Source organism: Argiope bruennichi, chromosome 2 (assembly GCF_947563725.1).
Source record: "Argiope bruennichi chromosome 2, qqArgBrue1.1, whole genome shotgun sequence".
NCBI classification, from domain to species: domain Eukaryota; kingdom Metazoa; phylum Arthropoda; class Arachnida; order Araneae; family Araneidae; genus Argiope; species Argiope bruennichi.
Genome location: NC_079152.1, coordinates 123,402,848 through 123,418,237, shown reverse-complemented (window position 1 = coordinate 123,418,237; position 15,390 = coordinate 123,402,848). Strand labels below are relative to the sequence as shown.

Genomic DNA, 15,390 nt, shown 5'->3' with positions numbered 1-15,390 from the left:
AAGATAATACATATTGAAATTTCTTATAATGTCTATAATTAACATTTTTATTAAGAAGAAAGAAACTAATATGTTGTATAAATGTTTAAATTCAATGTCTATGTATTAAACTGAAGAAAAAAGAAAAAAAATCAATTTTTTTTATTTACTCAATAGAGCGTATAATTGTAGCTTCATGCAATAAATAAATAAAAATCTTATTGAAAAAAAAAGCATAATTCCATTAGCAATGATCCAGACCAATATCTATCAAGTCTTTACTATAAAACTGCTAAAAAATAAAAAATAAATACTAAAATGGGTGGAATATTTTGAAAATCAAGTTGCTATAAAGTAAGGTGACCATTTTTTTAAAATCTGAAACCAGGACAACGTGAATTTTGACCAGCCACGCCCAGATTTTATAAATTTTTATCACAAATTCACCCAACGGCCAACCTGTATACCAAAGTAAATAAAAAAACTTTTAGATATCAAAAAATGTTGCGTTTATTTAAACACAAGAAATGTGAAAACTAAAATATGATTTTACAATATAAAAATAAAACATAATAAACATAACATGATAAGCCATACCTAATATAATAACATAATAAAACATAAGGAGTTATTTAATTTAGTTTGTTTTTTTATTTTTTTCTGAGGAATGAATTGCTTTTAACAAATTTTTGTTTTCCTGTATATTTTCATAGAATTCCATACAGGTTGCATTTAAATTATTATTGACAATCAACAAGGATTTCAAAGTTTCCACTTTCAATTGGGTTTTCCCGCTAGTCCAGATGTTGTTTAATAAAGAAAAATCCCGTTCGGTCGGTGCATTAGTTCCTGGCATACAGAGGCAATACTCTACCAATTTGCCAATATTACTGGACACATCATTTTCTTTAAAGGCTTTAAAAATTTCAATCCACCTATCTCGTGGCAGTCCTGCTCATGCGACACCTGACAATATCACATGGAATTATCAGGGTTGCCAGTTTTAATTTTATTATTTTTATTTTATTACTTTTTTTGTTTTAATGTTTTCTAATCTAAAACCAGTACTTTTCATGTACTGCTTTTGTTTAATGACTAACCAGGACTTATGCCCTGAAAACCAGTACTGTACTGGTAAAATCAGTACGAATGGTCACCTTACTATAAAGTTAATCACCAAATACCAATGATGATAGCTTTAAATCTGGTAACTTACCAATTTTTTTAATACTACAAATAATTTACCAAAAACTTGTCCCCATCAACTTTTGAACGAACTTACAATAAACCATGTTAGTGTTTAAGTTCAGGAGAAATTTAGTCTTTTGTTTACAAAACATCAATAAAACCTGCATAAAAAATAATAAGGGATATTCTCATTTCTAACTTTAATTTCTAGCCCACCTTAAGTCTTTCATTATAGTTAGGTTCACGAGAGAAAATTTTAAAATCAAATAAGAAAAAACAACATTTTTATTAATTTATAAACACAACAGAAACAAACAGACATACATTTTCATATGAGAAATAATCATACTGATAGATTTGCATATATTCCCTTTACCAATCATCCTTTCATTTGCTGACTTTTCAACAAATATCTGTTTCGAAAAATGCCAATTTCAGTGATATATTGCAAATGAAAGACAAAATTTCTCTAGAATTCTTCTAAGTGAAATTAGAACTGATAAAATATTTCAGGCCCATATGAAAGCTGATGGATCAGACGAGTTTTGATAAATTTAACTTTTGTAGCTAGAATAATAATTGCAATACTCAATATTAAAAATTTGAGTGACAATTTGATTATGCATCTTGATAATGTTTTGGCACTTATAGCTTCATTTTAAGTCCAGGTGCTTTGATAATAATGCTATTTTATAGGATTTTTTTTTTACTCTTTGAAAATGTGTGTTTATTTTGCTTGCAGGTTAACCAAAAACTTCATAAAATAAGATTTTCCCTCAATGATAACATTTTATCCATCATAACTTGCAATGAGTAAAAGATAGCATATAATTTTCATAGTGCTGTATTATTCACATGAGTTCTTCTATCGATCTTTTTCCTTTCACAAATTAGGTCAAACTTATTTTACATACAAATTATAGAAACTGGCCAATTTATAATTTTTCTGAGCATAAATTTCAACACTTATTTATTTGCCTTCCATGCTATATCTAAATCCATCATTAATATAATAAAATCTTACTATGGTCATTTATAATATGCTGATAATCCTCAATAGAGCATTTAATTATGAAAAGTGCTATTGGCAATGCAAGAAACTGCATATAAAATATTTTTTCATGACAGAATTTTGTACATGTGCAAGAGAAAAATTTATAATGATACATTAAAAAATTATTAGAAAGATACATTAAATTATTACATAAAGAGAAACATTATTAATTTTTGTGCACAAAATAAAACCAGAAATGTTTATTAATACCAATAAACAAAATCTCTACATGTTTTCAACATTTCATGATTTTTTTTAATTATCTAACCACAATTGCCTAAATATTTATAAATAAGAGTAAGGAATACATAATTTTTTTAAATTTTAAACTATGTTCCTAATTAAAAATAGCCTTCACCAATACAAATTTTTACAATTTTTTATTAAGTATTTTTTAATTAAAAATTCATAACAAATTATAATTGACACTGTGAGGAAATTGCCATTATGACATGTAGCATTGTGAATTACAGCACCAAAATATCAATAACACATGAGGTACAACTATTAGCTGCATATAAAATATGGCATAAAAAAAATATTTTATTTATTCTCTATGATCTTAAACCAAAATTTTTCTACTTATCATAAGTGTGAAATAACTTAACAATATAATGCTCTTATATGTATCTTATAATAAAAGAGAAATTAATAAGAATAGCGTTTGTAGAAATACTGATTTACAATACTTCTCTATAAATAAAAACTTTATTAAAAAAATTTCATTAAAAATCCCTCAGGCATACATGATTTAGATACACTTATTTGTTACAAAATTATAAAAATTGAGAAAAAATGTACATAACAATAAAAGAAATTCAGGTATACAAAACTAAAAAAAAAAAAAAAATCATTAATGTACTATTTGTAAATGCTATGTTATTGCACAGAAAGAAAGAAAATATACTTTTTTATTTTATATATATAAGAGCTACTTTAAAACTATTTAGTTTCTGCAATTTAAAACTGAGCAAGTAAAATGAAAAAAACTTGAAGCAAATATTAAAACAGTACATAATATTCAAGTAGTAAACACTTTAAAAGTTATTTGATATTTTCTGAATATAAAAATTCATATATCAATAAATTATATTATTATCTTGAAAAAATAAATTTCTTTATATACAAGTTTTGTAAATTTATGCTGACGATTTTATTTAATACAGCTTTGATTTTACCATACAAATCAAACAATACTATTATTAAACGTTTTATATTACCTCGTATTGTTTATCTTTAGGTACACCAAAATTAGGTGTTTGTACTTCACGTAGACTAGGCATATTTTCCGCTTATTAATGCTGAAAACCAAATTTATGATTAAGCATGTATCTCATTGAAGCCTTCCGAAAATCGTAAGAAAAAGCAGATGCATGTTTAAGCTAGCTAACACGTGCGTACACACGACTGCTTATTGATGAATTTGAGAAGGAAGTACTGCATTAATGCGCATGACTTAAATTGAATTCTAGACCTCAAACACGTTCTTGCGTATGCGCAGCTTTTACTGGACACGCTTCTTATTTGTGCCGGTTTTCCTCTCCTTTTATTTTAAGTTCATCATTTAATTATACAAAACAAATATACTATAAGTAATGGAAATCAGTCATAAATTAATTTTATAGATAAATAGTACATACAAAAGAGTTCATACCTTCTTTCAATTCAAAATTTTGAAATTAAAAAAAATCTAAATATGACAATAATTTCTATTAGCCGCTGTGCGACTAGGGTTGTTTAAGCAATATACGTATTGTATTTGACATTTTTAGAAAACAAATGGCAATCATAAAATTTGCGTATTTACTATTTTGAATTGCCACATGGCGACAAATTGGGGTGATTGCTACTGTGACAAAATAGTAAAGATTTGTATCCACTGATGTGATGAGTTGATAATTCCTGCTCTAGATGAACTTTTAAAATGGAAGTTTCGTTTTTAGATGAATTAGAATGTTTAAAAGCAAGTTATGACGCACGTGAATTTACACATTTTATTTCAAGTGCGTTTGTTTTGTTTTTCAATTTTGAAAATATATTCTACTCTTGATTTTGGTGGAATCTGAAAGAAAGTTTGAAGGGTGAAAAATACATTATTTAAAATTAGATACATTTTGCATTAGGGCATAGTTATAAAGTTATAATAAACTTCATCTTTCAGATTTTTTTAAATGCCAGTCTAATTAGGATGGCTATGTAAATTTATTGCAAGAATTATTCAGCAAGCCTGTGCGCTAGAAAATTTTTATATTTTAAATAGGGACTATTTTATATGTTGCTGGAAAGAACGTTTGTTGATAAAACAGCGTTCTACCAAAATTCATTGATGAATATATGCTTTCATTTCATTTGCAGAAAACTTTTTTACACTCCCCCTCCTGCTTCATTTTCATCAAACTTGCATGCTTTTTGAACTAAATATTTCATTTTCCTTAATAAAATATTTCACTTTTTTTTTTTGAACATCTGACTGAAAAAATAATGCATACAGCAAATGCAGTAAATAATGTTTTTTTTAATTATTAAATGTAGTAAATAATGTTATAATTAATTTTTAAAGTTTTTTAGTAATTTTATAACTGATTTAAGTATTTTAATGCTAAATTTTATTTCAATGTAATATTATATGTTGAAAATATTGTACTGGAAATACTTTTAAAGTTGATTCATTTCCTCAAAAAATTATTTTTATGCATCAAATTGGGAGAGGCATTGGTTATTATTTTAATAGTCTTTTACAATTCTGTATGAACACTGCTAACGGAGTCGAGTCCAGTGATATTACAGTGCCATTAAAAACACAACTGTCCAGTAATCTACCTTCTAATTATTTGTTGTCTTTCTCATTATTGTAACTTCAGTTTCTGGTTCCTCTTGTAAATTGGGCAAATAATAAATATCTTTCCTTTGCTTTTAACAATGTAATCATTCAATATTGGATGAAACAATGAAAATGATTTGAATTTTATTTCAAGAATAAAATGTGCTGCTATAAATTATGCAAATAATTTTTAAAAATTGTATTAAAAGTTTTTTTTTATGCTATGTAATAGTTTTCAAATTTTTCATAGAAAAAGAAAAATCTCTAATTTTTTATAAATTGTAATTCTAATTAATTTTTTAAAAAAAATCGTACTAACATGTGCCTGGCCATTGTACAAGATTTGATAGTTTTGAGTTGAAAAGTATGGCCTATGGAGTACAAACACACATAATCTCTCTTAGTAGTAGAATTGAAAATTTTCCTGAAACTGAAAAAACAACTTTAAAATCAGAGGAAGAATCTTTAGTTTTAAGCAAATTAATTTATTACAATACATTTTTTTTTTAATTCTTCATTTAAAAGTTTGAAATTTTTTTTTAAATGATATTTTATTTCTCTATTAATTGTGTTTGACTGATTTAGGTCAATGTCATATTTTAAAGTTTAATCTACCAGAAGACATTTGCTTGACTTTTGAAATTCCTGAGCAGTATCCACAAGTAATACCTCAAATCTCTTTAGCATCAACAAAGTTATTAAAAGCTGAAAGGATTTCAATCGAAAAAGAAATAAGAGATCATGCTGAAGAATTAATTGGATCTCCTATGATAATGGATTTAGTTATCAAATTTCGAGAAATATTTGAAAAACATTTTATCAAATATGAACTGTCTCAGGATAAAGCTTTGGAATGTGAAGGTATTGTTCAACCTTGTTTTTAGTTAAAAAATTAATATTTCTATTTTCTAGTGATTACTATTTTAAGGTTCAATTCAGCTCAGTAGTATTTTGAGATTTATGCTTGCCATTTGGCCACTTTATCTCCATTTTTCTCAACTCCTAATAGGAAATGCTGTGCTTTCCCTGATAGTAAATTTTAAAATTCACCCAAAATGTGTGATTTAAAATCTACATTATTAAAACTGCAAGATTTTTTATTTGCATTATTATCTGGGTGAATTAAATTTGTTTTAACTTTTGTTTCTAGGAGCTATGTACTCCAATTTATCAAAATTAAAATCAAGTATCATTTAATTTTCAGAATATTATTCTAGAGATATTTTTCATGTTTTCTAACAGATAAATGTGTTTCAGTTTGTTTTGTAATTGGCTGATTTACAGCCAGATGAAGATATATAGAAGTCTCTAAGCAATGTAAGTTTCAGAAATCTATTTTCCTTTACCAAAACTATATTTTTTATAGGTTTTATTTTGGTAACAGTATGAGTTGCTTTTAAATAACAGATTTTATAGTAAATTGAAATCAGAAAAATATAATTACAGAGCACCTTCAAGCAAGTTGAATTCAAGATTTAAATTTCAAAGTAATTTTAAACAAAATATTAATAAAATCACAAAGCATTCTCTATCCTTTTCTATAAAATGAAAATATGTCAAAAATAATGTTCCCAGATTTAATGAATGCTTGGTTTTAATTCAAATATGTTTAAATAAATGCCTCTTGTGAATCAAATGAAAGTACAAAATGAGATTATTTTGAAAATACACACACACAATCTCAAGTCTTCAGGATCCTTAGGCAATTGTATATTTCATCCCTTTGATATTGCAGTCCATGGCTGATTGATTTACAAGTTGACAATCCTATAGACTTTGTAATAGAATATCATTTCTCAGCCTATTGTGTGTGTATTCCTAGATATATGTGAAATGGTCTTAGGGTTATACAGAAATCTGATGGTGGACATTGATAGCTATGTTGAACATAAGTGAAAAGATGGTATATTTGGGAGCAGTGAAGGTAAGTTGTCAAAATGTACAAAAGAGGAAAAAAAATCTTGAGAAATTTTGTATTAGAGTATTTAAATTGGGTTGTAAAAATTTATTTGCCATTTTATTTAAAGTTATTTTAATTTTTAAAGCAACATACTGAAAGCAGTTCCTTTGAAGATGATCTGCAAATTGTATTTATGCTCTTTTTATATTTCTTAGTTGTTTACACACACACACACAATCTCATTTTGGAAGCAGAAGAAACAGAAAATGAGTCATCAAAACTTGCTTTGCTTGAGGGCCACTTATAAGAACTGATCTGCCTTGTTTATTTTCCTTTTATATGCAAAAATAATTTTTAATCTTATTTTAATATGAAATTTTTTTATTATCTCAAGTACAAGTAAGGATATAAAAAGTTATGAAATTTACTTCAGGAAAACCTTAAGCATGAACAATGCTTTGAATATAGACTGTAAATGGCAGTATTTTTACTACCATTTCCATATGATTTGAAATGATAAGTGAACCCTTAACCTTCTGTACTTTCAGTAAATATTAGAACAGGGGCTTTCTGGTGGTATTTTTAATTTTAAGAGAAAAAAAAAAACTGTACGCAGAAATTAAATTTATAAGAACTGTTAGTACAGAAGTGACAATTTTACATAATTGTTGAAGAGTTTATGAAATGTAACTGCTTACTCACATAATGCCTTTTCACCATGGCGAATCCAATTTTTCTAGTATTGTAGACTTATTTTCATTGAGAAAGATGATGAATGAATAGGCTTTAATAAATCCAATGAGTATATCTGTCCATGTGTACTAAAAACATTGTATGCAACTTATTGCCTTATCATCATGACATTGCTGTATAATTAAATAGAAATATGAATTTCTATTTAATTTGCTGAGTTTAACTTGAAGTTTCTCATAACAACATACAATTTAGCATTAGTAGCATATTTATAAGATTTAGCTGAAATGTTTCAAATATGGAAGATTTTATGAATTATTTTTACTTAATGATGTTTTGAACACATGCAATATGCTAATATATGTCCAGTATATTTGTCATTCCAAAATGAATTATTTTTACTTAATGATATTTTGAACACATGCAATATGCTAATATATGTCCAGTATATTTGTCATTCCAAAATTCATTAATATATGATCTCAGTTGTGTTTAGAAACTATAGTTTCTAGAAGCCCTAGCATTAAAGAATAATTAACTGTGACTAATTTTATTTATTCAACCCAATCTACTTTGTTATTATAAAAATAACATTTAAGGTATTTGGATAGTTAAACTAATAATAGTTCAGGAATTATCATCAAACTAAAGCTAATTACTTCATTTTAAAGAAAGCTGCAAGGGGTAATTACATGTTGGCTTAGACTGCATAAGCTTTCTGCCATTTCTTTCTTATTATGTAAATAATTCTAAATTTTATTATTCCATAACTTTTAAAACTTTAATATTTTATGTTACAGATGATTATACAGCTGTTATATTGATTGATCACATCAGGCAGAGAAATAGATATTTAAAAGCATTACGCACTTGGGCATCAGAATTAAATATTGTTGGTATTCTAATATTTTGTCAGAAATGGATTTTCTTAATTATCCAAGGTTCAAAAAAGAATGTGAAAGTAAGCAATATATCAAAAATGATTATTTTAACTGAAGTTAGTAACTAACATATGCATATAATAATTTATTTCTGGAATATTTTACTTTCATTATAAACAAAATAAAAAAGGAATGTGTAAGGAATAATTTATTTCTTAAATATTCTTTTGGCAAAATATCTTAAATCTTTTTTTTTTAAATGTGTTAATTAAGTTGAAAAAATATTTACTTAAGAATCACCTACATTATTTCAAGATTTAGGTCTTTTTTTTTTCTTTGATGCATGCAAAGAGATTTCAAATTTATAATTAAGTTCTTGTAACTTCTTATTATCTTGCAACTTCTTTAATCCCCATGTTGACCTTGCTGAACGTGGGGATTAAAAAAAAATTGAGGATAAGCATGTTCTTTCCCTTTCTATTGATGTTATAAAATTCTAATCATTTTTTAACATGTTTTTTTTATCTTCTTAGGTAAAAATAACATTAAAAGTAATTTGAGAAATTGTTATTTATTATATCATACTTTTGAATTTCATTTTTGTTATAAGACAATGAGGTACTATCTTTTCATTAAGTTGTATTGATTTTTAAATAATATACTACAATGCAATCGGGATTAGGGAGGGGGATGTAAAACATGGTTATTTTGGCCTTTGATGGCATTGTTGAAAAACTGAAAAAGTAATTACATGGTTTTTAAAAAAAAATTTATTTAGAAAGACAGAAAATATATAGTTATTTAATTGAATTGTGAGATAAATTTGTTAAAGATATTTTCTTATTTAACAAAAAATTTCACAATTATTAAAAACTTTTTAAAATATTTATACACAGGCCATAGCAGTATCTTATGAATGTTTGTTGATTTAAATAAAATTTATTTCATTTCATCAAATTTTTTATAGGATTATATCATTCATCATAGAACAATTTGTATTGATGTAGATTCCTCTGGAAAGCCATGTAAAGAAAAAATGTCTAAAATACTATTTGAAGGAGATAGTCCAAAAAGGTAATTTTTATTTTTATTATATAAAAATTATAAAACTTAAAAGCATTCTTGCATGTGAAAAAATCTTTAACAAAATGCAACTAATATTTAAGCTTGATTTTTTTTCCGCTAATCTTTCTGTTTAATATCATGACTAATCAGGAGCCAGCAACACCAAATCTTATTGTGTTGAAGTGTTTTTTTTTTTATGTTGGCATAAAACAAATTTTATTGAGATCTTTCTTTGCTTTCAATTTCTACTCTAGCACTCCTATTAAGAAATCATTATAATCCTGCTTTTGAGAACGCATTAATTCAGTATATTACTCATTAAATATTTTGTCTAAATTAATTTTTAAGATTTTTTTTTTCTTTTTTTTTGCTCTTTTTCTAAAACGATTACAGTTGGATCTTAAAAATAATTTTAATGAATATAAGAGATGTAGTGAAAGTTCTTGATTAAAATGATTAGAAAATGCAAATGAAAGTAAATTAAATAAGACTCATGAACTCATTATATTTTACAATTATTATTTTCCATATTTAAAGTTATTTATAATTATTTGTTGATGCTGTGTAAAATTTATAAAAATTTGTTTCTTTTCGTGCTTTTTAGTAAAGTACATCTATAACTTTGTAAAAAAGGACGAAACATATGATAACAGAATACTAAGAGTGAACTATTCAATATGAATTTTTAATTTAATGGTATTGCAGTATTATTTATGTTCCAGTCTTTAATGTTTCCCATCATTCACAATCACTGTTGTTGGTCTCTCCATAGCTTTGTAATGGTTTCCTACATTTGCGTTTTCTCTTATTTGACACTATTATTCTTCTATCCCTAGAAAAATGTGAAAATGTGGCAGTATTATATTTAAGTAACTTTTTTATAATTTTAGTATTACTTTACATTGGCTATTATAATGGCAGTGGCTTCCACAGTGAAGCTGTTAGTTACACTTGTGGAATTTTGATTCACTCAGAGGGATTATGCGAGATACATCATTTTCAAAATTTTATTTACAATTATAATTCAATTTCACATTTTGCAATGCATTGGTGGTCTGAAATGGATCAATAAGTAATGGTTTGCATTATTTTATGTTCCTTCAAAATCTATAATTCTAGTAGTAGCTTGTTTAGTTTCCAATTTCCCAATACTCTTCTTCACATAAAAATTTTATTGCCAGAGATTGGGATCTAATTGTCATATTTATAACCTGTTTGAATTTTTCCCTGTTATATGAGGAAAATTAGATTATCTTCTATTAACTGAGTCTTGATGGATAGTGAAAGATAAATTTTCATTCCTTTCCTCCAGAAAATTTTAATTACACTTTGTATTTTTTTATTTGAACAAAGTTGGGTTTCCTTTAGTTGTTGTTTTAAAATCAAAGAATCATGTAAAAGTCTATGTGGAAAATGATATTCTTGAAATTGTCTAGTTTAATTCTACATTTTTAGACAATATATAGTGATAAACAAGTTTATCTATAACCCATACACATATAATATTAAAGATAATTAAAATAATTTTTTACAAAAAATAATAATAATAATAATTTATCTGTATTTTAAGTTTAAAATATTGGTTTATAATTGTAGTGCTGAATCTTTTAATATTAATATAAAACCGACTGCTCTAAATGCAGTTAGACTTGCATTACAATAAATTAGACAATGATTTACATAAAAAGACATTTGCAAGTATGTATGTTCAAAATTCTGAGGTGTTATTAATCACATAAAAAAAGAATTATTTGTTTCACTTGTTGAGTTGAACAAATATTTAATATGAACCAATCTAGAAAATAAATTAATACAGAATATTCTGTATTTTATATAATTAAAATAATACAGAAGAGAAACCCATGACTGAAATAGAAAGTACAGAAAAAATTATTTGTAAACAATATATCACTTTCTTTATGCTCTAAATATATTATATTTCAAACATAGAAAGAAACTTTGATTCAGTGTGCAAAAATATAAATTTTTAAAACAGTCATTCATGATTATATGGAAATTAACTTTTAAAGTATATAATTTTTGAAACATTGTAGCCGCCACATGTGAATGAAAAATGTTCTATACATATGATACATAAAAATGAGCAATTTCATATTTCACACAAGAATAAAAAAACAGTGTATTTTTTACATTTTAGCTTCTCATCATTTTTGGTAGAAGAATTATCAACTTTGAAGAATCTAGAAGAATATTTAAAATTCAAGAATTTAGAAATTATTTATCAAGAAGTACTAAAACCACTTATATTAAAAAGCTGATGGTTACTTCTCAATGTTTGATATGAAAATTATTCTCTTAGTTATTTCTATTTTTCACTGTGATCGTGAAATAAAGAAAAACCAAAATAATGTAGCAGTTGCATTATTCTTATCTTCTCTTTTGGACGATAGATGGCGATGCCTGATTAGATACACATTCCATAGTGCATTGCGAGCGTAATGAGAATGAGATGATATGCTGTTCTGTTAAGCTGCGCACTTGAATGGCTTGTCTTGTTTTTGTTTAGTGTGTGAATGCGATTATTAAAGAAATATTCCCGAAAACACAGTCTTGCTGCTTCCTGCACAGATCATAATAATCTACATTCCAGCACATTGGCGCCCAACAGAAAAGAATTTCTGATGAAACGAAAGTGAAGTCGTCCCGACGATCACAAGAAAATTTCCCTGCCACCACATTGAGAAGCGTGTCATCCTGACACAGAATAATTTTTCTCATCTCTTGAATGGTTCATCATAGTGTTCCAGGAAAATGATGAAGCGAAAGTAAAGTCGTCCGACGACTGCAAGAAAATTTTCCCATCCGCAGCAAATTATGAAACGTGTTGTCCTGACATCCAGTCCTCAAAATAAATCAGCTTCTGCCATCTTTGCGTCGTTGATATCCTAAGGAGTACTCCATTATTCAGTTTTAAATCCTAATCGTACGGGACGTCAATCCCGTACAATTAGGATTTAAAACTATTATTGTGAAGAAAAATTTTCTTTTAAGTGAGTGGCGCTGCTTGCCACCACGTGTGTATAACTGTGACGTTGCTGCGTGACGTCATTATGTATTTGTAAATACAGTACACTCCCGATTATCCGCGGAATTGGGTGACGCAGCCGCCGCGGATAACAAAAATCGCGGATAATCCGAAAAAAAGCTAAAAATGGGTATAGCAAAAAAGAAAACAGTCATTCCAACTTTGAAAAATCGTTTTATGTACAATAAAACGTAAAATAAACAGCAGGAAATGTTTAACTAACGCTTAATATTTTAGTATATCACTCAAAACTAACCTAAAATGCATTTTGTTAATGAAAACAGAACAGTGCTTTGTACTTACGAGAGGCGTCAAGGATACACAGAAAAATTAATACATATGTACTGTTTTAATACTGTAATGTATTATGCAATTACAAAAGCATAACTGTAAAACTGCACCTTTTTGAAAAAATCAGTCAAAAAAAAAAAAAAAAAAAAAACCTTACTGCGGCAGGCGCGGATAATCGGGAGTCTACTGTAGAACGAAGCAATGACGAGTATAAGCTCGGCGGTTGCTCTGAATAAATATGCTTTATTTTTCTAGTTGAAGACTGAATTATTTTTCAACAACATCCGGCATCTGGTAGATGCAGCCCGCAGAATTTAGATCTGCTTTGTTCCTTATACTATTTCCATATTGCGATCTCATTCGCAAATACAGAGAAATTAATTAGTCGATTATAGGGATTTTTTTTTATCTCCTTAGTATAAATTTTATTGAAAAATGTATTTTGAATAAAAACCAGTGGGAGTGGCTTTCCCTAAACTTTCTCACATATCTTTAATAAAGGTACTGTCATCCCTCCCCGTCCCTGTCAGTGTAAATTTCTGGCTGTAAACGCAACATGATCCCAGATTTTTGTTTTCAAACCATGGATTAAAATCAAACATTTGTCACATAGCCACAATTTTAGAAACAATATTACAGACAATTAGTACAGATAAACAGACGATTACCTTTCGACACATTTGAATTAGAATTTGATAAGAATATAAGCTTGATAAAAAAGTTTCAATTTTAAAATTCAAATTGTAATGAGTTATTATTAATAATATCAAAAAGCAAATTTAACTTCTGTAATCGTCCTATATTTGCCTAGACATTACATAATCCTTTTCATCTATAACTATAGATTAAAATTAATTGGACCTTTTGAAATCATTAGTTACCTAGTAACGATCTCTTACTACAGAAACACTGTTAAAACAACTTTTTCCCCTAAAGCTAGTGATTAGGAAGTTTTTCCGATTCTTGTAAGAACATTTGGTAAAGAGTTAAAAAATTTCCCTTGTATAAATAGTCGGAAAAAGTTATTTCATATTTTTTTTTATTTTTATGTAATGCCCCGATTTTAATGAATATTATTTTTTAAATTAATTCAATTTTTCAATGTATTTATTTTAATACCAAATTACCAAACCTTTATATCTTTAATAACTATAGCTTTACTTTTATATATTGCCATAAAACACTTTACTTATAAGATAAAATTAAACTATTCTTCTTCGAAATAATCTAGAAGGTGTTCGTCAACAGAAACCGACTTTGAGAAATAAATTATTCAAAGAAATGAAAATAAATAAATGAAAATTACGAAGAAAACAAATATTTGATAAAGATGGTCAAATTTTGTTTTAAAATTTTAACTTTACCATACACTGAAGAGCCATTACATTATGACCACCTTTTACCCGAAAACTGCCAGTACCTGACGTGGCATTGACTGCATAAGGTGCTGATATGTAGTCTGAGGCATCTGGTACCAAGCGCTCATCAATTGGTCCTGCCATTCCCTCACGTTGCGAGGTGGTAACGTGGCAGCGTTCTTTGCTTTACGCTTGTCCAAAAAAAAAAAAAAAAAGGTGTGCAGCAGGCGCGGATAATTGGGAGTTTACTGTATTTAATTGTGGTACCCTCGGCGGAACGGGTTGTTATGTTGGGAAGTGAACCTGCAACTGAAAGTTCCATTCTGAACTACTGGATTTTGAATTCTTTGAATTGAATAATGGATTTGAGTGCTTTGAAAGCTCAAAGCAAAGGGCTGAGAACAGCATTTTCTCTAAACCTAAAAAAAGATTGAAACCGAAATTAAGGAAGAACCGATTTATTTGAACCTACTTTCGATTTTGAAAGTACAAATTATGGATAAATTTAAGAGATTCGACACTTGTCAGAATCAAGTCTCTGTACAATTCTTGGAAACGAAAAAAAAGCCGAGCTAACTATATTTGGATGATATGGAAGAAGCAGAAAGCTACCATGACCGTTATATTGAAATTTGTTCCCGAGTGGATTTGAAATTACAAGAAGCTACTATTCCGATAGAGACGGAAAGACAAATTTTGAAATTGCCTGAAATTGAATTGAAAAGATTTAGTGGTGAAGCTAAAGACTTTTCGGCCTTCTGGAGTCAATTCCAGAAAGTTCATAATGATAGAAGTATTGTGGGTGAAGATAAGATGCAATACTTATTGCAGTCCGTAGAACCGAAATCGAAAGCAGAATGATTAATTTAAAGTTTTTCTGCTACGGCAGATAACTAACTATCCTGCCATTCAACAACTAAAGGAGAAATATGGCCATGAAGATTTGCTTGTACAAATTTATGTTCCAGAACTTTTAAATTTAGAAGAATTATTTTTATGAAGAATGTTGTTGGAAGAACGAAAACGGATTTGCCCTCCTTGTACGACGAACTTGAAGGTAAATTGCGGTCATTAGAGAGCCTTGGACGAACTCAAGTATGGAGTCTTTTTAATG

At 27.5% G+C, this 15,390-nt stretch overlaps 2 protein-coding genes across 4 annotated transcripts in view; one reads left to right on the top strand and one right to left on the bottom strand.

Annotated features, from left to right (window-relative positions):
• Positions 1–3,633, bottom strand: part of LOC129961571 (DNA-directed RNA polymerase I subunit RPA2-like) — a 40,763-nt gene extending 37,130 nt beyond the window's left edge. Inside the window, exon 1 of the mRNA XM_056075067.1 lies at positions 3,442–3,633. Within this exon, the coding sequence (XP_055931042.1) occupies positions 3,442–3,504 (63 nt within the window). The 5' untranslated portion in view covers positions 3,505–3,633. The remainder of the gene's footprint in view (positions 1–3,441) is intronic.
• A 382-nt stretch (positions 3,634–4,015) lies between these two features.
• LOC129955617 (RWD domain-containing protein 3-like) lies at positions 4,016–13,045 on the top strand. Of its 3 annotated transcripts, none has more exons than XM_056068240.1 (5): positions 4,016–4,224; positions 5,727–5,903; positions 8,436–8,596; positions 9,484–9,590; positions 11,740–13,045. In XM_056068240.1, exons 1-5 carry the CDS (start codon positions 4,146–4,148, stop codon positions 11,858–11,860), a joined length of 645 nt encoding a protein of 214 aa, XP_055924215.1. In that variant the 5' UTR covers positions 4,016–4,145; the 3' UTR covers positions 11,861–13,045. The 3 variants fall into 3 exon arrangements, with proteins under 3 accessions (XP_055924215.1, XP_055924213.1, XP_055924214.1); XM_056068238.1 differs by having other exon boundaries at positions 5,628–5,903; positions 11,740–13,041; XM_056068239.1 differs by having other exon boundaries at positions 4,045–4,184; positions 5,628–5,903; positions 11,740–13,043.
• The last annotated feature ends 2,345 nt before the right edge of the window (positions 13,046–15,390 follow it).